Below are 25,097 nucleotides of genomic sequence, written 5' to 3' on the forward strand. Positions count from 1 at the left end.
CTATCTCTGTATCTATCTCTGTATCTATCTCTGTATCTATCTCTGTATCTATCTATCTATCTATCTATCTATCTATCTATCTATCTATCTATCTATCTATCTCTCTCTCTATCTCTCTCTCTCTATCTATCTATCTTTCTTTCATCTGCTATCATTTGTACTTTTGTCTGACTGTCTTAACCCGTCAGCTCCCAACAAAGACACAGAGACTCACTATCATTCTTTATAGCTCAAACTTTACCCTAGCCTATTTCCTAACTAGCTCATAGAACTTAATTAACCCCATCTATACCAGCCCACATGGTATACCACATGGCCCATTACCTTTCACTATGTCTGACTTCCTCCATGTTTGTCTGTCGAGTCTCCCAGCTCTGAATTCTTCCCACAGTTCCTATCTTTGCCTGAAGGCCCTACTTCCCCTCTCCTGCCTCAGCTATAGGCTGTCAGGTCGTGCTTAAACCAGTCAGAATGTGATGGAGAAGCATCTTTACAAAGTACCCACGTGAGTGATGATCCGATAAAAATAACAATACCACAGTTTGGTGTATATTCAACTCTCTGCTGGTACAAAAAAATCAACATTTGAATACAAACAATCTTTACATAGTGCACAAAAAGATTATCCCAACAGTCTATGGTTCTTATAAGCTATGTCACGGGCTGGTGATACAATTATAAGACACAGTAAAGGCACATGCCACCGAACCTGACCACCCGAGTTCAGTCCCCAGGACCCACAGGGTAAAAGAGGGGCATCAATTCCTCCAAGTTGTCCTCTGATCTTCCAAAGACCACTGTGACACCCAGCCCTCCTATAATAAATAGAACTTTAGAGATTGTTAAAAGACCCATCCCCAAAGCCGTTTCATCCTGCTCTCCCTTTTTTCTTTTCTAGTCTACTTGCTAAATGTTCTATAATTATGCTTTTAAAAACTCTTCTCTGACGTTTTATGGTTTTATCTTTTGCTTTATATTCTGGGGGAGGGGCAAAGACCAGATTGACTTTAGGCCTTCCTTTGGCTTTTAAATTTTCAGCAATTACATGCTTAATTTCCAAAAATTAAATTTAATTTCCAAAGTTCCTTAAGGTTTTTAATTTTTTTTCCCCCAAAGTGTATGAATGTTTGCCTGAATGTATGTCAGTGCGCTGGGCGAATGCAGTGCCTGGAGAGGCCAGAAGAGGGCAGTGCACCCCTGGGACTGGAGTTCCAGGCAGCTGTGAGCTGAGATGTGGATGCTGGGAGTCAAATCTGGATCCTCTGGAAAAGCAGACATTTTAAAAACTCTTCTTCTGACTCCGTGGATGACCTCTGCTGTCTCTAGATCAGTACTGTTTATCTTGGTTTCTCTCCTTTGCTTGCTTTCTTTTCTGAGATCTCCTCGTGATCATATTTAAGAGCAGAACTGATGTCGACAGCCTTTAGGAGTTTCTGACTATTGTAATTATAGGTTTGTTTCCTCATGTGCAGTGGAAAAACTACCCATAGGAACTGCTTACACAGGAAGGGTGATCACGGTCATGCTAATGACCCAGATAAACCTCCAACCTTCAGTTCCTTTTAAAATACATTTGCTTGTTTTTCTTCCATATCATGGTTAAGGTGCTTTCTGACATTCAGAGACCTAGGCTTCTCCCATGGGCACCACTAGCATCTGCTTGGGCCTTGGTGCCTTCTACGTCTGGCTTGTCAAAAAGCAAACTGTACTGTTAAAAGGATCCTTGCTGGGGTTGGGGATTTAGCTCAGTGGTAGAGCGCTTGCCTAGCAAGCGCAAGGCCCTGGGTTCGGTCCCCAGCTCCGAAAAAAAGAAAAGAAAAAGAAAAGATCCCTGCTTCCTCCCTTTCTTCTCTCCCTTCCTCCTTCTTTTCCTTCTATCCCCTCTCTCCTTCCTTCCCTCCCCCTCCCTCCTTCCCTCCCTTTTTTCTTCCCTCCCCCCTTTTCCTTCCTTCCCTCCCCTTCCCTCCTCTCCCCCTCCCTCCCTTTTTCCTTTCCTCTCCCCTCTCCCTCCTTCCCTCCCTTTTTCCTTCCTTCCCTCCCCCTCTCTCCTCTCCCCCTCCCTCCTTCCCTCCCTTTTTCCTCTCCTCTCCCCTCCCCTTCCTTCCCTCCCCCTTTTTCCTTCCTTCCCTCCCCCTCCCTCCTCTCCCCCTCCCTCCTTCCCTCCCTTTTTCCTCTCCTCTCCCCCTCCCTCCTTCCCTCCCTCCCTTACTTTTCTTATCCCGGGGATTGAACATGGCGCCTCACAAGCTAAGCATGAGTTCTACCACAGAATTACTTCACTGGCTCCACTCTTGCTTTCTCAGAAGCTTTGACCTGTAAATGCCACACACCACACATCATGTCCACTCGTATTCCATGTAGTAAGGCGTTACCCGTGTATGTGGCCAAAGCCACAGAACGAAGGTCCTGTCCTGTCTGAGAGGCATCTGTACTGAGGAATGAGGAGCACGGGGGCGCGCTAGGCTCTGCTCACAGAGTCTCACCCATCGGCTGTCTGTGCTTTAGACTTAGCACCGTGGAGCCGCCAGGGGGTGGTGTGAGTGCTGGGGTGGCGTTAGGGGTCCAGAGTGCAAGAATACAGACATTTACTTGGGACATGTTCTCAGCACTTCCAAGCTCTCATTAAGGATATCCCGTTTCTTTTCATCCCTTCATCCTTTACCTCCCTTTCCTCCTTTTTCTTCTCCCTTCGGCCTTTCCATGGGCTGGGATGACAGTCGGGAGGACCCTGGGCAGATTCAGCTCAGATACTTAAAAGCAGTTATTGTTGTGGACTTGTTGGCTAGTCATTGGCTTGGCGCTCCCTGGTCCCTGAAAACGCTTCAGCTGAGTTGTACTTCGGCGCTCCCGTCCTCATTTGAACAAAACGGTTGGCAAACAGCTCCTTGTTGTTGCAATTATTTTAGGAATTTAGAGAAGACGTGACGCGATCTTCATCACTCAGTGATATGTTTAAAAACAATTCATCATTATAAAAAAACCGTGGCTCTCTCAAGGGGATGGTGCATTGCCTCCTTTTATGATAACAAGATTTATACAACTGATTATGGAGTCACGTGTGGCAGACAGACCTCACAAACGAAACACAGCTAAATGCAGCAGCCTGGATGTGTCCTTGACTATAGTGTGGAGGTTTTTGTGAGAACGCTTTGGTGTTTTACATGGCCATGATGCCCAATGATGCATTTTTCTGAACCTTTCCCTTTCATTAAGTGACTCCTGAGTGTATTTTTCCCTATCTTCTGTATTCTCGCATCCCTAAAAATTGTGAAAATTGTGAGGACGGGAGTGTCAAACAACTCAGCTGAGGCGTTTTCAGGGACCAGGGAGAGCCAAGCCAATGTCTAGGGCAATATGAATCAGAGTTAGATTACAACTTCATTTCAGAAAAAAATTTGTGAGGCCTCACTAGTGGTGTTTTCTATATGTGAAGGGTCAAGAAATGATTATGTTGTGGTTATTTTCCTTTCTTTTTCATTCATTAATTAGTTAATTCATTTTACATCCTGATTGCAGCTGTTCCCTCTTCTCCTTCCAGTCCCTCCTCCCTCCTCTCTCCTCCCCACACACCAACCCAACCTGGCACATCAGGTGGAGTCAGGACTAACCATGTCATCTCCACTGAGGCCTGACAAGGCAGTCCAGCTAGGGGAAAGGGATCCAAAGGCAGGCAATACAGTTGGAGTCAGGGACAGCTCCCTTTCCTGTTGCTAGGGCCCCACATCAAGACCAAGCCACACATCTGCTACATGTATGTAGGGGACTTAGATCAACCCCATGCATGCTTTTGGTTGGTTTTGTCTCTGTGAGCCGCCATAGGCTCCGGTTATTTGACTCTGTAGATCTTCTTGTGGTGTCTTTGACCTTTCTGGCTCCCTCAGTCCTTCCCTGTACCCTTCCACAAGACTCCCGAGCTCTGTCTGATGTCTGGCCGCGGGTCTCTGCATCTGTTTCCATCCGCTGCTGAATGAACCTTCTCGGAGGACAGTTATGCCAGGCTCCTGTCTGCAAGCATAGCAGAGGATCATTAATAGCGTCAGGGGCTGGCTCTCTCCCATGGGTTCCATCTTCAGTTGGGCCAATCATTGGTTGGCTACTCCCTAAGTCTCTGCTCCATGTTTATCTCTGTGTATCTTGTAGGTGGGCAGATTTTTGGGCTGAAGTTTTGTGGGTGGTTGGAAGGCTTGATTGGCTACAGGAAGTGGCCACTTCAGGTTCCATAGCTCCTGCTGCTAGGAGTCTTACTTAGGGCTAACCGTTGCAATTATTTTCAACTCAGTGTGATACAAATTATAACTATTGGTCTGTTTTTTTCATAGCTTATAAAACAAAGTAAAACACACATTCACGGGAAGATTACCGGAAGCATTCCTTGCCAGCCTTTCAATAAGGTGAATTTTTATAGATACAACTTTTTGAACTCTGCTTGTTGTAAGGATTTTGCTGTATCTTCCTTTCTAACGGAATCATTATTAATCCTCCAGAGCTAATAAAAAGCACACACTATTTGTAGACAATGAATAGCATTCATTTTCTATTGTATATAATATGTATTAATTATTTTGTAAGATACTTGAAAACCTCTGTAGAGGAGGCAACAAGTAATATAAACATTGGAATTTAAAATAAAATTGAGTCTGAACGAGTGTTCAGCAAATGGCTTCTATTCCATCACTTGGGGGCAGAGGCAGGAAGAACTCTATGAATTTAGGGCCAGCTTGGTCTAAACGGTGAATTTCAGGTCAGTTAGGGATACACAGTGAAGACCTTGTCTCAATAAATAAATCTATAAATACATAAATAAAAATTAAAAATCCACTTGAGTAAATGTTGCACCTATTCTGAAACTAAAACACTCTTCTGTCCATATTATTTCCATCAAAAGCAGCACTCATTTTCTCTTTCATTGTTTCTTCAAAGGGATACAAGATAGTCTTTCTTACTTCTTGTACTGGGCTAAATAATGAGTTTCCTCAATATTCCGGTCTACCTGAAACCTCAGGATTTAATCTTACCTGAGAATAGAGCCTCGAAGACGTAATTAGTTAGAATGAGGTGATGGTGGATTTGACTGACCCCTAAATCCAATGATCAGAGTGTGCGGAGGTCATGTGAGGAGAGTGACACATACAGGGTTAGCGCCAGGGGCGAGAGTAAGATATCTCTAACTCAAGGGCAGACAGAATTTACCGCAACCCTGGGAAACCAGGAAAAAGTCTAGGGCTGCATTCTCCCTCAGATATTCTAGCAGGAACCGATTCTGATTGCTTTGAGGTTTTTTTTTTTTTTTTTCAGTAACTTATTTTTAAAAATTCACTTTACATCCAATCGAAGCACCCCCACCCCCACCCTCAGCCCCGCCACTTCCACTCTTACAAGTCCCTCTTCACCACACCCCTAACTGCCTTGATTTTGATCTTCTGGCCTCCTGAACTCTGAGAGTAGATTTCTGTGTTTTAAATCATCGGTTTCTGGTGATTTACTGCAGTAGCCTGAGAAAACTACTTTAACTCGAACTTAAACAACAAACAAACAATCCCAGCTCTTTCTCTGAATATCCATAAGCTCAGGGTCAACTGGGTGCACCACAAATGACTGAAGTAGATGCTCTTCCAAAGCGAAGGCGAGCAGGATGGGGCTTCCGCTACAAGTTTAAACGGCAGGCACTGATAAGGGAAGCTTCTTCTCTCTCCATACAATACTTAAACATAAAAACGCTGTGCTACAGTTGCATTTTGAAACCTAGTGACCATGTGGATATATCTGCATGAAAGACAGCCAAAGGAACTGATATAAATAAAGGCTTATCAATTTCCATGCTTCGGAGACATACTGCTCACAGAGAAATAACATGGGGATTTTATTCTTTCAACAACCGTAGCTGGCTTGTGTTCCTAATGCTGGTTTTAACTTGATTATTAACTTGGAAAGATAGCAGTAAAGTTGATAAGCTACAACATTTGTGAGAAAACTGATAAATGAATTTCCTTGGTTGATCAATTTTCATATTAGAATATAGAGGGAAAATATAAAAAAGAATAATAAAACAGTTATAAAATTACTTTAAAATGCACTTTTTCATTTTAATCAGAACAGCTTTGCATACTTTCTATAGTTATAGCTATGCTATGCCATTAATTCTGAGGGAAAAGTCATTGAATGAATTATATTATAGAAAAAGTCTGTGCTGGTCCGTAAAGGACTCCTTAAATTGACGTTCTGTTGCTTTGGTGCCCTCTAGTGTCCACAGTGCAAATTACACCTAGTCTGCCTTTCCCTAAGGTTTCTAAAGGTCAATAAAATTAAAAAACAGGATTGTTCATTTGCTAAATCTATAGAATCTGTTCACAAACAAAATAAAAATACTTGAACTAAACACAAAAATAGTGTCTTGTGGTCTCCAAAGTTTAGGGGCCCCTTGTTTATCCTTCATATCACCATCCACAGCATTCCACTTCTATAGTGTTGTTGGTTTTTTTTTTTTTTTTTTTTTTTAAGGAAAAGACTTTGCAGTCCAGGTCCTTTATTTCCTTTGTATACATTAGGCCATGAGTCCGTATGGAGTGGGCTCCAGCAGCTCAGGCTCCTTTCCGTTAGTCCTCACAAAGTGGGCTTCTCTGGGTGGCGCAGGCTGGCGCTTCAGCTGAACTCAGGTGCCCTTCTCTTTGGCTTCCTTTTTCTTCTGATCGTTCTCCTTCACCAGCTTCAGGAAGCTGTCTCTGCTCTTTGAGTGCTTGATGTGCTCAATCGGCACATTGATCCTCTTGGCCAGAATCTTGCCTTTAACTTGCTTGTTTACAATGATGCCCACGGCATGCTGGGTGACATTGTAGACTCTGCCGGTTTTGCCATGGTAACACTTATGGGGCATTCCTTTTTGAACAGTGCCCATTTCCTTGATGTCTACAATATCACCCTTCTTGTAGATTCGCATGTATGTGGCCAAAGGAACAACTCCATGTTTCCTAAAAGGTCTACAGAACATATACCGAGTACCCCTCCTCTTTCTTTTTGTGTTCGTCATTTTGGCGAGTTACTGGAAGATGGCTGCCCCGGCCTTTTTTTTTTTTTTTTTTTTTTTTTTTTAAAGCAGATTAATGAAGTTCTGAGGCAATTTCTACAACTCATTGTTCTCATTTTCCACTAAAAGCTGCTTATGCATTTTATGCATTCATAAGTCAATGAAACATATTTCTAATATACTGATTCCATTAAAAACACACTTATTTTAGCCGTTTCAAATGCATAATTCACAGCCGCTTTGACTGTAAACTAACTTTTGTGCCTCTCTGTTACTCTGGAGAGGTATGCATTGGCAGCAGAGATTTTTCTTGGTTGGAACTGGGTTCATCCACAGGAGACAGAAAATAGCAGGGGTTTAAAGTCTGAGTCTATCTGCCACGTGCCCATTTGTTCAGTCTAGGGCTGAAGTGAAGTTTCCATTGTCATCATGGTTCTGTGTCTTCCTGACGTACTGTCCCATCACGTGAATCAAGCAGAATATAGGTGCAGAACCTCCATGGAGTAATTGGGGCGAGCGCCTCTCACAGCAGTGTGGAGCCAGCACTTGCGTTTCTGACAGAAGGTCCTGATGTAGTGGTAATACCTCTGTATACTGATGGGCGCATGCTCAAACCCGAGCTACGTCATGTTCTGAGAATCAGTGTCCTATCTGTCCATTGCCACAAATTAGTACTCCTAGTGGCCAAAGCTTTACTTTTTTCTTTTGTACCACAGGCCTCTCATTCTGCATAGTAACAGTTGCTGGTTTCTTCTGTCTTCAAACTCTGGTCCTTGATTTCCATCCTTCTGATTCCCCCTTCTGTCCTTTTTTCTTCTCCAAAGAAACAGAAGCCACTGGAATAGTCCTGCCTTCCACTGTAGTCACAAACTCTTACTGGGCCTTGCATCTGCTTTCTGGTTGCACTGGAAGATTGTCTACAGCTAAGGACAATGGAGGCATAAAGTTACAGTAACTATGGAGAAACAGGGTTTTGTCAAATGAGTAAAGAATGGGAGCAGGGTCATGGATGAAGGGCTATGCAAGGAATTGATTAAGATGATGAAGGGAAATATGGTGTGGAAGGGAGGAGGAGGCATAAGTAACACTAGGGAGGTTTGAGAATACTGTAGGGGACCATATTATTTTACATTTACCCCCAAACCATATACATATAAGTGTATGTGTGTCTCATCTGCTGCAAAGCTGTCTTTCATGTTGTCTTAGTTAGGGTTTTACTGCTACGAACAGACACCATGACCAAGGCAACTCTTATAAGGACAATGTTTAATTGGGGCTGACTTACTGGTTCGGTCAGTATCATCAAGGTGGGAGCATAGCAGAATCCAGGTAGGCATGGTGTAGGAGGAGCTGAGAGTTCTACATCTTCAGCCACAGGAGTCAGGAACAGGTTGTGCATCCTCAGGCAGCTAGGATGAGGGTCTCCAAGCCCACCCCCACAGTGACACACTTCCTCCAACAAGGCCACACCTTCTAATAGTGCCACTCCCTGGGCCAAGCTTTTGCAAACCATCACACATGTATAACAGGGAAACTGTGCCCACAAACGCTCAACAGTACTGCAGTCTAAATGAGACTGGAGCAATGACATGGTCAGACAATGACAGGCGACGACGGCTGATGCAAATCTCACAAGACAGCTCCTAGAGGAAGATCTGGAGGCATTAATGATTGCCGAGAGGGAAGAGTCAGCCCTCCCCAAGGATGAGCCCCTGATTGGCTTAGCTCTAAAAATTGTGTCCATATAAGCAACACTAAATGGACTCATCAGTGGTATCTATATATAACTCATATAATAATATAATAATACTAATAACAACAGCAATAATAATAATAATAGTAATAATAATAAAAAATAGTGAAATAAAGAGAGGAATGAACCTGAAAAGGAGTCAAGGGGATTCGAGGAAATGATGTGAATACTGTGTACTTACATGAAATTTAAGCCAGATGTTAGAATATTTGTCATGTTCCTCTGCTTTTCTGTTAAATTGTGAGACTTACAATGATAGCCAGGTAATTGGTAGGCAGAATTGTATAAAAGTAACATTCATTAAATACTAATATATAGGGGTTGGGGATTTGGCTCAGTGGTAGAGCGCTTGCCTAGCAACCGCAAGGCCCTGGGTTCGGTCCCCAGCTCCGAAAAAAAAAATACTAATATATAGAAAAGGAAGGATCTTCGTGTCCTAGGGTTTCATTGCTGTGAAGAGGCACCGTGACCAAGGCAACTCTTATAAAGGAAAGCCTTTCACTGGGGCTGGCTTACAGTTCAGAGGCTCAATCCATTATCATCACAGCAGGAAGCTTGGCAGTGTGCAGGCAGCCATGGTGCTGGAGGAGCTCAGAGTTTTACGTCTTTTTTTAAAATCCACTTTATATCTCTATTGCTGTCCTACTTATGGTCACACCTCCCACAATCCCTTCCCCTCCTCCTCTCTCCCCTTCTTCCTTGAGAGGGTAGAGGCCCCTCTGGGTGTCCTGCACCTCCCCCAACACCATGTTTCTGTGGGATTAGGGGCATCCTTTCCCTCTGAGGCCAAACAAGGCAGCCCAGCAAGAAGAACATACCACATAGACAGGCAACAGCTTTGGGGATAGGACCCGCTCTAGTTTGGGACCCACATGACTCCGAGCTGCATGTCTGCTACATATATGCCAGGTTCAGCTGTGTATGCCCTTTGGTTGGTGGTTCAGTCTTTGAGATCCCAAAAGATCCAGGTTATTTGACTCTGTTGGTCTCCCTGTGGAGTTCCTATCCCCTTAGGGGCTGCAATCGTTCCTCCTATTCTTCCATAAGAGTCCCCAAGCTCTGTCCACTGTTTGGCTGTGGGTCTATGCATCGTTCTGAGTCAGCTACTAGGTGGAGCCTCTCAGAAGACAGCTATGCTAGACTCCTTCCTGTCTGCAAACATAACAGATTATCCTTAATAGTCAGAGATTGGTGCTTGCCCAGGGTATGAGTCTCTAACTGGGCTAAATACTTGGACTTTCCCTTAGTCTCTGTTCCATCACCCCTTCCTTTCATTTCTTGTAGACAGAATAAGTTTTGGGTGGAAAGTTAGTCTCTCTGTTGTTCCACCGGAGTTCCTGCCTGGCTACAGGAGGTGGCCTCTTCAGGTTCCATATCTCCAGTGCTGTGATCACAGTTGAGGTCACCCACATTGATTCTTGGGCACTTCCCCATCTCCAAATCTCTGGCATATCCTTGAGATGCCCCTCCTCCACCTTCCTATCCCTGCCAGTTGCAGATTTCCAGTCATTCTCATGGCCATCTGGCCATCTCCCCTGTCCCCACCGCCACCCCCACCACCTCTGATTGTGAATCCCCCTATTCCTTTCCCCGTCCCCTCTCATATCCAATTCTCTCCCTTCATCTGCCTCTTATGAGTATTTTATTCCCCCTCCTACATGAGATTCAAGCATTCTCACTTGGGCCTTCCTTCTTGTTTAGCTTCTTTGGAGTGTAATGTGGGTCTCCTGCATTTTATGGCTAATACCCGCTTGTGAGTACATACCATGCATGTTCTTTTGGGTCTGGGTTTATTCTCAAGTTCCATCCATTTGCACAATTAATGGTGTCTTTTAATAGCTGAATAGTATTCCATTGTGTAGATGTACCACATTTTCTTTATCCAGTCTTCAGTGGAGGAACATCTGGGTTGTTTCCAGTTTCTGGCTACTATGAATAAAGCTGCGATGAATATAGTTAAGCAGGTGTCTTTGTGGTATGGTGGAGCATCTTTTGGATATATGCCCAGGAGTGGTATGGCTGGGTCTTGAGGTAGAACTATTCCAAGTTTTCTGAGAAATTGCCACACTGGTTTTCAAAGTGGCTGTACAAGTTTGCACTCTCACCGGCAGTGGAGGAGTGTTCCCCTTGCTCCCTATCCTCGCCAGCACGTGCTGTCATTTGAGGTTTGACTTTAGCCAGTCTGATGGGTGTGAGAGGGAACCTCAGAGTTGTTTGGATTTGCATTTCTGTGATAACTAAGGATTTTGAACATTTCTTTAAGTGCTTCTCCGCCATTCGAGAATCATGTGCTGAGAATCCTTTGAATCTGTACCCCATTTTCATTGGGTTGTTTGGTTGTTGGTGTCTAACTTCTCCGTTTTTTTTTTTTTTTTATTAATTTTGGATGTTAGACCTCTGTCAGGTGTAGAGCTGGTAAAGATCCTTTCCAAACTTGTAGGCATTTCCAAAACCTAAAACATTTCCAAATGTTTTGTCCTATTGACAAGATCTTCAAGTCTCTGAAGAAAGAAACTGAAGAAAACTGAAGAAGATATTAGAAGTTGGAAAGATCTCCTATGCTCATGGATCAGTAGGATTTACAGTGAAAATGGCCATCTTACCAAAAACAATTTACAGATTTGATGCAATTCCTATCAAAATTCCAAAACAATTCTTTACAGACCTCGACAGAGCAATTCTCAACTTCATATGGAAAAACAGAAAAACCCAGGGTAGCTAAAACCTACTTGGTATTGAAACAGACAGGTGGATCAATGGAATCCAAGACCCTGAAATAAACACATACACCTATGGACTCTTGATTTTTGACAAAGAAGGCAAAAACCATTCAAAAGAAAACATCTTCAATAAATGGTGCTGGTCTAACTGAATGTCTGCATGTAGAAAAATGTTAATAGATCTATATCTATCACCCTGCACAAAACTCAAGTCCAAGTGGATCAAAGATCTCAATGTAAAACTAGATACACCGAATCTAATAGAACTGTAAGTGGGGAACAGCCTTGAACTCACCAGTACAGGAGACAACATCCTGAACAGAACACCAATGGCTCAGGCTGTAAGATCAACACTTGATAAATGGGATCTCATGAAACTGAGACTTCTACATCTTATTCTGCTGGCAGCAAGGAGACTTTGTTCCACACTGGATAGAGCTTGAGCATAGGAGATCTCAAAGTCCACCCCCATGGAGACACACGTCCTCCAACAAGGCTACACCTACTTTAACAAGGTCACACCTCCTAATAGCGCCAGCCCCCATGGGCCAAACATATGGAAACACATGGGTCTATGGGGGCCATACTTATTCAAACCACCAAACTTGGGGATTTTAGCACAAGGCCTCCAGTTCAGTCCCAGGTACCAAGAAAAATTAAATAGGTGTTAGCTCCTGTTATCAAAGTTGGAGCAAAGAGGAAATGACATGATGAAGTGAATACTGTGGCTATGTAGAAATGTAGGTTTATGTCATTATGCAGGTGAAGGCAGACACAAGATAAAACAAGGCCTCTCATTGGAAGGAACAGAGGTTTTAGAAGGAGAAGGAGAGGCAGAAAGGAGGAGGACAACATGGAGGCAGATGTAAATGATCCTCACCGTGCATCTGTACATAGATACAGGTTAATATGAATATTTCTTTTTTTTCTTTTTTTCATCTTTATTAACTTGAGTATTTCTTATTTACATTTCAATTATTATTCCCCTTCCCGGTTTCCGGGCCAACATCCACCTAACTCCTCCCCTTCCCTTTCTATATGGGCTTCCCCTCCCAACCCTCCCCCCCATTACCGCCCTCCCCCCAACAATCACGTTCCCTGGGGGTTCAGTCTTGGCAGGACCCAGGGCTTCCCCTTCCACTGGTGCTCTTACTAGGCTATTCATTGCTACCTATGGGGTCAGAGTCCAGGGTCAGTCCATGTATAGTCTTTGGGTAGTGGCTTAGTCCCTGGAAGCTCTGGTTGCTTGGCATTGTTGTACATATGGGGTCTCGAGCCCCTTCAAGCTCTTCCAGTCCTTTCTCTGATTCCTTCAACGGGGGTCCTGTTCTCAGTTCAGTGGTTTGCTGCTGGCATTCACCTCTGTATTTGCTGTATTCTTGCTGTGTCTCTCAGGAGCGATCTACATCCGGCTCCTGTCGGTCTGCACTTCTTTGCTTCATCCATCTTATCTAGTTTGGTCGCTGTATATGTATGGGCCACGTGTGGGGCAGGCTCTGAATGGGTGTTCCTTCAGTCTCTGTTTTAAACTTTGCCTCCCTATTCCCTGCCAAAGGTATTCTTGTTCCCCTTTTAAAGAAGGAGTGAAGCATGACATGAATATTTCTTAAGGGATGGATTTCTATAGGTCAATTTATCTTATCTAGGTGGGCAGTTTATATCTTTATCAATTGGTTGAGTTTATTGTGTGGATGTATTGTGGATTGAGAATTTAACATATAAATCTGATTGTTGGGCTGCAGTTTGTTGAGTCTTGATTTTACTGGGTAGCTGGAACCAGAGTGTTTGTGGCTAGTAGAGAGCCACCGGGAGAGACACTAACCAGAGATAAATTATGGTTAGTTCCATATGGCCCCATGGAATCTAGAGACCAGTGTGGCAAGGTGCCCTACTGGAACGGGCTTGAGAACCGCCTGGGTCTGAGAGTACTTGGGGGCAGCATGGAGCCGCTGAGATAAAAGTACCCAGCAGTGTCATGCAGCCTCAGGGGTGCTGGCGATAGAGCAGGTTAAAAGGTTACCAGTTTTTAATATTTACCACAACATAGAAATATTGAACTGTAGGATATGTGGGCCCCTATTCAAACTGTTTACTTGTTAGATCATTTGTCTTTTTCTTACTAACCCATAGAACTCCTTATGCTTTGGAACTACTATTTTGTTATGTGTAAGGTCTGTAATTTTCATTTCGTTTGGGACTTTCATCACCATCATCATCACCACCACCACTACCACCACCACCACCACCACCACCACCACCACCACCACCACCACCACCACCACCACCACCATCATCTTTTGCCTTCCAGAAGCTTTTTAGTTTCATGAGGTCTCATTTATTAGTTGTTAATCTTAGTGCCCGAGCTGTTGGTGTTCTGTTCAGGAGGTTGTCTCCTGTGCCAATGCAGTCACGACTTTTCTCCACTTTTCTGTTCTATCAGATTTAGTGTATCCTGTACTGCACTATGGTATTTGATCCATATGGACTTGAGTTTTGTGCAGAATGAAAGATACAGATTGATTTGCATTGTTTTACATGCAGACACTAAGTAACAACAGATGCCCAAAGGAGGGCCTTGCTTATTGTTTAATATTTATCCCTGCTGAGTCCCGTAGGGGTGTGGCCAGGCAAAACATCTTAAGCTGTTTTGAATGGGCCTGATACCCTCTCCTTAAATGTCTGTACATCTTTAAGGAATTTGACACTGATTTGTGGGTATTTGCATGTGTGATCTTACCTCGAATTAACTATAAGATCAGGATCAAACCTTTGTGTTTATGGGATAAATTATCATCTAAGCATTTTCCGTGGTTTGTTTGATTATTAAGCTACATTAATTTATTTATAAATAAGCCTACTTAGGAATCTATGGGAAATAAGTTTTGACTAGGTTAATTTGGGTCATGTTAGCTTTTTTTTTTTGGTTCTTTTTTTCGGAGCTGGGGACTGAACCCAGGGCCTTGCGCTTCCTAGGCAAGCGCTCTACCACTGAGCTAAATCCCCAGCCCCCAACCCCCAACTTTTTTATTATTAATACTAAAACATAAGTTATGTTTTGTGAATTACTTGAATCTCACTGAAAAGGGGAAATAAAAGAGACATCATGGGTGGATAGAGGGAGGAAACTGGGTGGATAGGGAGAGGGGGTGGGGAACTGGAGGGATCAAGTGTGGGGACAATGGAGGGAGAAAGAACTGGAATCAGTGTGGGGCGGCATCTCTGGGCTGAGCTAGAAACCTAGTACAGTGGAAATGCCCAGGAGTCTATGAGAGTGACCCTAGCTAAGACTACTCCTAGCAGTAGGAGATATGGAACCTGAAACAGCCTTGTAACCAGGCAAGACTTCTGATGAAGGAATGGGGACACAGACTCACCCACAGAATGTTTGACCCACAATTGTCCTGCCTACAAGATGTGCCGGGAGAAAGATGGAGCAGAAATGGAGGGAACGGCCAACCAATGACTGACCCAGCTAGAGACCCGTGCCATGAGACAGAGCCCAGCTCATGACATTCTGTTACGCTTGCAGGCAGGAGCCTAGCATAGCTGTCATTTGAGATGCTTCACCCAGCAGCTGATGGAAACAGATGCAGAGACCCACAGCCAAACATTAGATGGAGATCGGGGAATCTTGTGGAAGACAGAGAAGAAGGCTGGAAGGAGCCAGAGAGGTCAAGGGTGCCACAGGAAAACCTACGGGATCAACTAACCTGGGCCTGTAGGAGCTCACAGAGACTGAACCACGAACCAGAGAGCATGCATGGGACAGACCTGGGCCTCCTACACATATATAACAGATGTGCAGCTTTGTCTTCACATGGGACTCCTAACAGCTGGCGCAGGGGCTGTCCCTGACTGTGTTGCTCTCCCTGGATCCCTTTCCTCTAACTGGGTTGCCTTGACTCTCTTCAACAGGAGAAGAAGTGCAACTAGTCCCACTGCAACTTGACATGGCAGAGTGGATGGATATCCAGGGGAGGCCTCCCCTTCTCTGAGGAGAAAGGCAAGAGGAAGAGACTGGAAGGAGAGGAAGGAGGGGAAGTTGTGATCAGGATGTAAAGATAATTAATTAATTAATTAATTAATTATTTTTTTAAAAAGTTGCTGGTATGAGATATCTCTCCCCCATCACAAGTGTAATAAGCACTTAGTGGTGTGAACTTTCCTCTTGGCACTGCCGTCATTGTGCCCCATAAGTTTGGGTATGTTGTGTATTCATTTTCATTGAATTCTAGAAAGTCCTTAATTTCTTTATTTTTTCCTGACCAGGTTGTCACTCAGTATAGAGTTGTTTAGTTTCCATGAGTTTCTGGGCTGTTGTTCCACACGTGCAACTGAAAAAGAAAATAAATATTCTGCTCTTGTTGCATGCAGTGTTTAGAGATCTTAACTGGTTGATACTGTTACTCAAGTTTCCTATTTTCTTCTGCTTTTCTTCTTCCTCCTTCTTCCCTGCCCCCTCTCTGTTTTGATCGAATTTTAGAATTTCACAATGTAGCCCAGGCTACCCTGTACTCATGGTCCTGCCTCGGGCTCTTGATTTCTGGGATTAAAAGCCAACCACCACACTGACTTATATTTATTTTGAAAATGCATACCACTTTACAAATAATGCAAAGAGTCTACATTTTCCTTTACAGCCTTTTTATTGTTGTCATACATTTAGTTCTGACATGTTATAAACTACACAATATGTTGTTTCTTAGAATTATCTTTTGAAGAAAAGTGGGCTTTAATAGTTATAAATGTCCAGCGCTTACATTTTCTAAAGTTATATTAATTGTTTTACTGTTGACTTGTGAATTTATTCAATGAAATAATACAAATAATTATTTTATGACATTTGGTTACATATTTATTACAGCACTTAGGATGCATTTCACTCTAGAGTGTATTAGATGTTGATTGTCTATGAGGGCTGTCTCAATGATATGTTATTTGCACTTTTAGCATTTAGAAAAACATACGGTAAAACATATATGAAATAAGTAACATAATAAAATACATGTAAAGCAGTGCTATTTTAAGGAATAAATGAGCTTCATGATGTAAGATTTAGCCTTGAACAAGCGAAAAAGATTAATTTAAAAACACATGTGTCACCCCCACCTCCCACATGTCAGGGGTTGGAAAAATGAATCAGCTGTTAATAAGAACTTCTTTTGCTCTTCCAGATATCAGAGTTCTGTTCTCAGGTTCACAACTTCTGGTAGCTCCAGTTCTGGGTGGTCCCACACTATCTTCTGGCATGTGCTAGCACACACACACACACACACACACACACACACACACACACTGTAAACTTACACAGACAACATATAAAAAAAGATAAAACTTTAAAAACAACCGGGGCTATTATACTCTGCTGCTAGCTTTCAAAGAACATGATCAGAAGGCACAGAGCTTCATGGAAATAATCACTGAGCTATCTTTCCGTCCTTAAGTGTATCTATGGCGAGTCTTCAAGGCCTCATGTTTAGTAGAAGATCTTGGGCTCACAAAGGAGCCGGGGTGAGAAAGAGGAAATGCAGAAGCTCCTAGTGTCCCAGAAGACAAAGATGTTTCAGGATGAAGAGCACGGCCAGCAGCATGCAGGCAAGACCTGGGTAAATAAATCAAAGCACTTAAAGTACCCTTGAGTTTTATGATATTCGGAGGTTCAATAAGGCAGGTGGTGGTGGTAATGCCCACTGGCTGTCGCCCCTCCCCTCCCTTCAGGTTTCTCTGTGTATCCCTGGCTGTCCCGGAACTAGCTCTGTAGACCAGGTTGATCTTGAATGCAGATACATGCCTGCCTCTGAGACTGCATTCTTTTAAGAAGAAAGTGAGAGATGAGGAAGAGGAAATGGGTTAGTTGGAAACCATTTCTTCGAGACAGGAACAAGGACAAGCTCCTCCCTTCCTTCTTCAGACCAGGTCCCGATGCCTACTGGTTGATCTTCCTTGGCATGAGGGGTGGCCTTAGGACCCTAGATACTGAAGGGAAAGGGTCTCATTTACTCATCCCTTGAGCATCAGCATGGGGAAAACCAACTTCACTCAAGACCTGAGTGTGAGGAAACAGTAAATGGAGAACGAATCGCCAAAAACTTAGTCAAAACCATTCCCAGGGCCAAGCAGCAGCTACGGCACTACCAATAATGGTTATTTTGAAAAAGTTGCCAATCTGTCTCACTGGGCTGTATTAAGGTGTAAAAGGCGGGGAGGAGAACCCCACTCTTACACCACAGACCTTCGAGAGGCTCTGGGAAGCTTCTTGGAAATTATGTGAGGAGATTCTGGAGGCCCGGCTGCACTTTCCATGCTTCCTGCGAAATGAGCTCTCCTTAGCTGCACTTCACAGGACTTGATTCACACACTCTTCTAAGAATACCTCTAAGGTCTGGGTGGTCATAGTCTCAGGTACCCGAACGTCCAACTTCCGGTGAGGGAAGCCTGGTGTGTGGTGCACGGTGCCAGGTTCCGTCCTGGCAGTGCTCCAGTTCTCAAGGTTCCGCTGGGGAACCGCGGGGCTCGAGTCTCAGGCAGTTGGGGCTGGCGCGCCTCAGGTGCAGACCTGTGGTTCTGGACAAAAGTGGTGTGGTCCTTGGGGGTCGTGGCGGCCGCAACTGCGGGGCGATGCTAAGCTGGCTGCAAGATGTTCTGTGGCCCTCCAAGGCCCCCAAGAGTGACTATGATGACCTGGCCTTTGAGATCCTCTTCGAAGACCTGGATCGCAATGGAGATGGCGTGGTGGACATCACGGAGCTCAGGGATGGGCTGGAACACTGGAACTCCTCCTTTGGCATAGACCCCGAGAAGGTGAGCCACTGAGAGAATGTGGCCCTGAGAATGTTGGAAAGAAGTTGCACAGACGCACAGAGCTCAAAGCCAACTTGCCGACCTGCCCTTTCCAGAAATTTCCAGAGCTTTTGGAGTAGGTGTGAAATTTCTTTCTGTGGGGTTCTTCATGAAGAATATCATAACCCAGTGAAATGTGTTGTCAACACATCTATAGTTATGTTATAGTTATAGATGTATAGTTATAGATAGCGACTCAGAATAGTCATTATCTGTAAGGACAAGACCGCCTGTGCTTTTGCAGAAGATTCTGAACATTTCCTGTCGTAAGGGTCAGGACTGTGTTAACCTTTGTGTAAAGTAAACCTGCTTTTGCCTCAAGATCTTGGGCAGACGAGAAACTCAGAATTGGCATCTTTCTCAACAGTATACAAATCTATGGCGAGTCAACAGACTTACATTTTGCTAGTGTCTCATAAACTAGTATTGTCTTCCTTTTCTAAAATGGCCACCACCCCAATGGCCCCTTTCTAGTTCCCTGGTCTACAGGTACTCCAAGTTAAACACACAAATGTAAAGGTTTACAGCTCTCATCCACAAGTGTGAGAATAATCTTTCTGGTCTGGGTTAACAAAATATAATTTTTTTAAAGTTCCATCTCTTTACCTGCATAGCCATGAGTTCATTCTCCTTTATGGCTGAATAGAATTCAGTTGGGTATATGCACCACATTTCATTTTCCATTCCTCAGCTGATGGGCAATGAGGCTGTTTTCATTTTGTGATTATTTTAAACAGAGAGCCAATGAACATGACCCAACAGATATCTCTGTGGTGATAAATAAAGTCCTTTGGGGATACATACCTGTCAGTAGTAATGTATGGTAGATCTATTTCTAGCTCTTTGAGGCCCCTCCCCGATACTGATTTCCATCCTGGTCGCTTTAGTTTTCACTCTTACAAATAACAAATGAGGGCTCTCTTTCCTGTCACTGCAGCCAGCAATTGTTATTTGCTTTCTTGATGACAGTCGTTCTGACTGGGTTACAATGAAATCTCAATGATGTTTTAATTTCCATTTACTTGATAGATAAAGATGTTCAACATGAATGATTTCTTAGTTTTGTGCATTTCTTCTTTGAAGAACTCTCTGTTCAGTTCGTTAGCTGAATTTTAAAAGGGTTCTTTGGGTTTCCTGAGTTCTTCGTGTATTCTAGACACTAATCTATTAGATGTATAACTGGCAAGGTTGTTTTAAAAATGATGTATAACTAGGCTGCTTCTTTAGTCAACAGTTTGCAGTATGGAAGCTTTTCAATTTCATGAAGTCCTATTTGTCAGTTGTTGACCCAGTTTCCTTCATGAAGGATCCTGTTCAGAAAGTGTGATTCATGAGCTCCCTACTCTGTTTTCTAGAAGTTTCGGTTTCATGTCTAACATTGGGATTTTTGATCCATTTGGGAGTGCTTTATGTGCAAGGTGAGAGATAGGGATCAAATTAAGCTCTTCAGATAGATATTTATTACAAGTACTGTTTCCTGGAAGCAGGAAGACCTGGTTCTGCAGAGCTTAAAACCAAGTAAGCAGTTGATATCCTCCCAGAGGCCTTGCAAACTGGCCAATTTCAGTTTCAATATCTTACTATCCTGATGTCAGCGTCTAACAACTTAGTCTTCTGCCCATTAGCCCTAGAGCCTGCTGTCAGGAACACCCTCAAGCCTGCAATCTACTGCATGTCAGAGCATACTGGGCTGCTGCTCTTCCCACTCAGTAATCTGAAATTAAGCTAAATGCTCTCATGCAAGGAAGTGACCTTATGCCCAAGCAATGAGCAATCGAATCCTTCATATGACCTTTAACCTAAAAGCTGTTAATGTCTTATTTCCAAATATCTGACCAAGGCATTAACTTACAACATCTCACTGTAATAATGCATTTCAGGATAATTTTGCATGCTTGGATAGTTGTTGGCTCCATAGTGTTGGACCCAAGACTATGGGAATCACAGAGCCCAGAGGGGAACAGAATGGAGACCCTAGACTGGCACTGTGTGGTTTTCTGCTTGCTACTAGAATGTACAATGAGTCCCCAATCCCCAGTTCTTTATAACCCTTAATTTCTTGTGTTGTGTGTTTGAGGAGGTGGTCCGTTCATCTGGCCCGTATATTTTTGTATTGTGTCATGGTTATACACCTGCTGCTTAGTTTAGCTATTACTCTGGAATGGCCAAGTGATGATGATTGGTAAGTAGAGCTTTATGCATGGTCTCTGCTAATTGGCTGGGCTGGTGACTGTTCATTTTCTGGGTAGTGCTTCTAGTTGCATACTTGAGTGGCTTCTAGTCTGATCTATATCTATCTATCTATCTATCTATCTATCTATCTATCTATCTATCTATCTATCTATATTCAGAAGAGAAATTTGAGGACAGTTAGACAGCCTTATCCTGTTCTTTTAGGATGAGTCACTTCTTGGGACAGGTGAGACCAGAGACTATATTTCCTAGAAGTGTACCAAAGAGTATCGTCTCTTTGTCAACTTAGACTATAGATTTCTGCTTTCAGCTTATTTATTTGTTTGATAGAATAGCTCAGGGAAATTGAGTTACCATGCTTTTCCAAAACATGTGTATATTGCTGTATTTTTATAATTAACATTTTTTTACTGCCACGCAAATATTCCACACATCATTGAAGTGTCCACTCTTGTTTCTGTCTAGTGCATGTTTCCCCTTGCACATCCCAGGCTCCCTCAGTCTTCCTTTATGAAGCCCCTCTCAATTTTTCCAGCATATCTGTCTCATTTATTACATCAAAGCTTACTTTCAGAATGAGAGGAATGGCCTTGAATTCCTTGCATTATTGCACCTAACATATGAATATATGCATATGAATATATTGCCTTCGGTATATGTACCCTCTCGCGTAGTCTATAATTTGCTTCATACTAGAGACTTTAGCTTTCTGCCTTTTTAGTCCTAGCAGTGTGTAGTTTGTAGTTTGCGATGCATAGTGTATGTTACATAATACGCAATATATGGTGTGCCATGTGCAGTGTGTGTGGTGTGCAGTGTGCACTGTGCGGTGTGTAGTGTGCAGTCTATGGCGTGTGCTATGCAGTGTGACCCAGTTTTCGGCTCATAACACTTATTTTTAAGTTCAAAATATTAAGTATGAGTTATCTAGTTATTAAAGGCCTCTATATTTCCAACTTTATACTAGACATTGATGGTACAAAAGTAAATAGTATATGTCTAATGAGGTAAGAGTCTGCTGGGCTGGGAATATACAACATATTTTTACATATGTTTTTGAAAGATTTATTTATTTTTCTGTATAAGTACTTTGCCTCACTTATGTAAGTACACTAGGCTTGTGTCTAGTCCCTACGGGGTCCAGGGAGGGTGCTAGATCCCTCTGAACTGGAGCTACAGATGGCTGAAAGCTGCCATGTGGGTCCTGGGAATGGACCCCAGGTCCCCTGGAAGAGCAGCAAGTGTTCTTAACTGCTGAGATATCTTTCCAGACCTGTATTGTTAGTTTTCAGGTTAAAACGCTTAAGGACTTAGTGAGACTCGAACCTACATGCTTACTTCACAAAGTTAGGTGTCAGAGCATTCGTCTGGGGAACATACTTGAATTTCATGTTTATCACGTTTAGTAGACAGATTTTTGTCTCTGATGGAAGAGGCTATACATCTTAGTATCTTTTAGCCTTTGAGGTGTGTACCTGCAGTGTTTACTAATAAAGTTCCTATTTATATCTGAGATGACATGACAACTGTTGACTTTAGTACTTTACGGATTTCAAGAGCGTGAGTCTCGCTTCTTGTGTGTAGATAATGGACACGTGTGGAAGTCATGATTAGTACGACAGAAATATCCTGATGTTAACATGTCCTACTGTTAGCATGCCATAGTGGATCTACATATGATTGTGGCAACAAGTGTCTTCTCTTGTAGAAAATTCTTAAGAGTGCAGATTCCAATGCCGATTCAGGACTGGATTTTGGAGAATTTGTGAAGTACCTTCAAGACCATGAGAAGAAAATGAAACTGGCATTCAAGAGTCTGGACAAAAATGCCGATGGTGTGTGTATGTTTCGTCCACAGTTAGCTTGATGTGACTAAGTGCTAGCACTGACAAGTACTTTTTCTGTCTTTCATTTACTCCTGCTGTCAGATCCAATTTATTATCTAGAATAATTTTTAAATTACTGGGAATATAATAGATGTCTTCAGGTTTCTATTGCTGTGATAAAACATAACCAAGAGCAACTTGGGGAGCAATGAGTTTATTTCTTCTTAAACTTGTAGGTAACAGTTGATCACTGAGAGGTCTGGGCAGGAACCGAAGCAGATGCCACAGAAGAGCACTGCTTCTGGCTTGTCCCCTGGCTTGTTCAGTTTGCTTTCTTACACACTCCAGGACTGCCTGCCCGTGGACGGTACTCCCTTCCTACCACATCAATAATTAATTGAGAAAATGTCCCACAGGCTTGCAGTAGGCAGGTATGGTGAGGGTATTTTCTCAATTGAGGTTTTCTTTCCTCAGATGACTGGTTTGTGTCAAGTTGACAAAAATCCTAGCCAGCACTAGGTTTGGCAATTTCCCTAAATCATGCGTGTATATATACATGGTTTGTTTGTTTGCCTTGAGACCCAGGCTCACACTAATGACTAAAAACTATGTACCGGACAGTTATGGAGACTATAATTACAAGTGAAGTGTGTCAGAGTTAGCATGGCATATGGTTTTGCAGGATTGTTGTGATGAATTCCTTCAGTTTTGTAGGAAATTCTTGATGTTCCAAAACACACTGTGTAGCCCTGGCTGGCCTTGAACTTGCTTTGTAGACCAAGATGGCCTCAAACTCACAGATCTCCCTACCCCTCAGCTTCCTGAGTACTGGGATAAAAGGTATGCATCATCATGTCTGGTGCATTCAGTGTGTGTGTGTGTGTGTGTGTGTGTGTGTGTGTGTGTGTGTGTATACATACACATATACATATATAATGAGTGTTTTGCCTGACATGTATGTCTGTGCATCACATGTGTGGCAGGTGCCCATGGAAGCCAGAGAGGTCATTGTGTTCCACAGGATTGGATTTATAGACAGTTATGAGCTGCCACAAGGGTGCAGTCAGTGCTGTTAACCACTGAATCATTTCTCTAGCCCAGTGGTTCTCAACCTCCCTAATTCCGTAACCCTTTAATACAGTTTCTCATGTTGTGGTGACCTCCAAACATAACATTATTTTCGTTGCTACTTCATGGCTGTAATTTTGCTGCTATTATGAATCATAATGTAAATGTTTCTCCCCCCAGTGGTCTCAGGTAACCCCTGTAAAAGGGTCATTTGAGACCCAAAGGGATTGTGGCCCACAAGTTGAGAACCATTGCTCTAGCCCCTCATTTAAAATTTAATTATTTACTTTTGGAGACAGAGTCTCACTGCATAGCCCTGGCTGGCCTGGAACTCACTGTGTAGACCAGTCTGGAACTCACTGAGTAGACTAGTCTGGAACTCACTGTGTAGACTAGTCTGGAACTCACTGTGTAGACTAGTCAGGAACTCACTGTGTAGACTAGTCTGGAACTCACTGTGTAGACTAATCTGGAACTCACTGTGTAGACTAGTCTGGAACTCACTGTGTAGACTAATCTGGAACTCACTGTGTAGACCAGTCTGGAACTCACTGTGTAGACCAGTCTGGAACTCACTGTGTAGACTAGTTAGGAACTCACTGTGTAGACCAGTCTGGAACTCACTGTGTAGACTAGCCTGGAACCCACTGGGTAGACTAGCCTGGAACCCACTGGGTAGACTAGTCAGGAACTCACTGTGTAGACTAGTCAGGAACTCACTGTGTAGACTAGTCTGGAACTCACTGTATAGACCAGTCTGGAACTCACTGTGTAGACTAGTCTGGAACTCACTGTATAGACCAGTCTGGAACTCACTGTGTAGGCTAGTCTGGAACTCACTGTGTAGACTAGTCAGGAACTCACTGTGTAGACTAGTTAGGAACTCACTGTATAGACCAGTCTGGAACTCACTGTGTAGACTAGTTAGGAACTCACTGTGTAGACTAGTCTGGAACTCACTGTGTAGACTAGTCAGGAACTCACTGTGTAGACCAGTCTGGAACTCATTGTGTAGACTTAGTTAGGAACTCACTGTGTAGACTAGTCTGGATCTCACTGTGTAGACTAGTTAGGAACTCACTGTGTAGACTAGTCTGGAACTCACTGTGTAGACTAGTCTGGAACTCACTGTGTAGACTAGTTAGGAACTCACTGTGTAGACTAGTCTGGAACTCACTGTGTAGACTAGACTAGTTAGGAACTCACTGTGTAGACTAGTCTGGAACTCACTGTGTAGACTAGTTAGGAACTCACTGTGTAGACTAGTCTGGAACTCACTGTGTAGACTAGTCTGGCCTCAACCTAAGTAGATACATCTGCCTCTGCTTCTTGAATGCTGGAATTAAAGGCATACACCACCACACTTAATATATAATAAAATCAGTTTTGCAGAGCATTATATCCACTGAATTTAAAGCTTTGTGTATCGGGTAGTCTTCTATTTTTCTTTTTTTTGTAATAAATGGAAAATTTGGTGTGGGCATTTAAAAGGTGACATTTGTGGGCATTTAAAAGGTGACACTTGTGGGCTGGCAGCATGACTTTGTGGGCAGAAGTACTTCCTTACAAGCCAGGTAGTCCAAGTTGATCTCTTCTCTGGAACTAGCAAAACAGTACAAGGAGAGAGCCACCTTGAAAGCTGTCCTCATACCTTCACAAGTGTCCTGTGGCGGCAC

General features: G+C 43.2%; 1 protein-coding gene and 1 pseudogene across 11 annotated transcripts in view; one reads left to right on the forward strand and one right to left on the reverse strand.

Moving 5' to 3' along the window:
• Slc25a54 (solute carrier family 25, member 54) overlaps window positions 1-25,097 on the forward strand; it is a 76,089-nt gene that overhangs the window by 9,910 nt on the left and 41,082 nt on the right. The window contains exons 1-2 of one of the 10 annotated variants that reach the window (XM_087634664.1): window positions 18,011-18,295; window positions 22,236-22,362. The exons of 3 other annotated variants lie outside the window; for them this stretch is intronic. In XM_087634664.1, coding sequence (XP_087490790.1) covers window positions 18,113-18,295; window positions 22,236-22,362 — 310 coding nt within the window. In that variant the 5' untranslated portion in view covers window positions 18,011-18,112. 10 annotated transcript variants of the gene reach the window in all.
• On the reverse strand, window positions 6,521-7,058 carry LOC108350282 (60S ribosomal protein L21 pseudogene; annotated as a pseudogene). The gene has a single exon (XR_015678276.1). The product of XR_015678276.1 is annotated as a 60S ribosomal protein L21 pseudogene (transcript).

This window comes from Rattus norvegicus, chromosome 2 (genome assembly GCF_021556685.1).
Source record: "Rattus norvegicus strain SHRSP/BbbUtx chromosome 2, alternate assembly SHRSP_T2T, whole genome shotgun sequence".
NCBI classification, from domain to species: domain Eukaryota; kingdom Metazoa; phylum Chordata; class Mammalia; order Rodentia; family Muridae; genus Rattus; species Rattus norvegicus.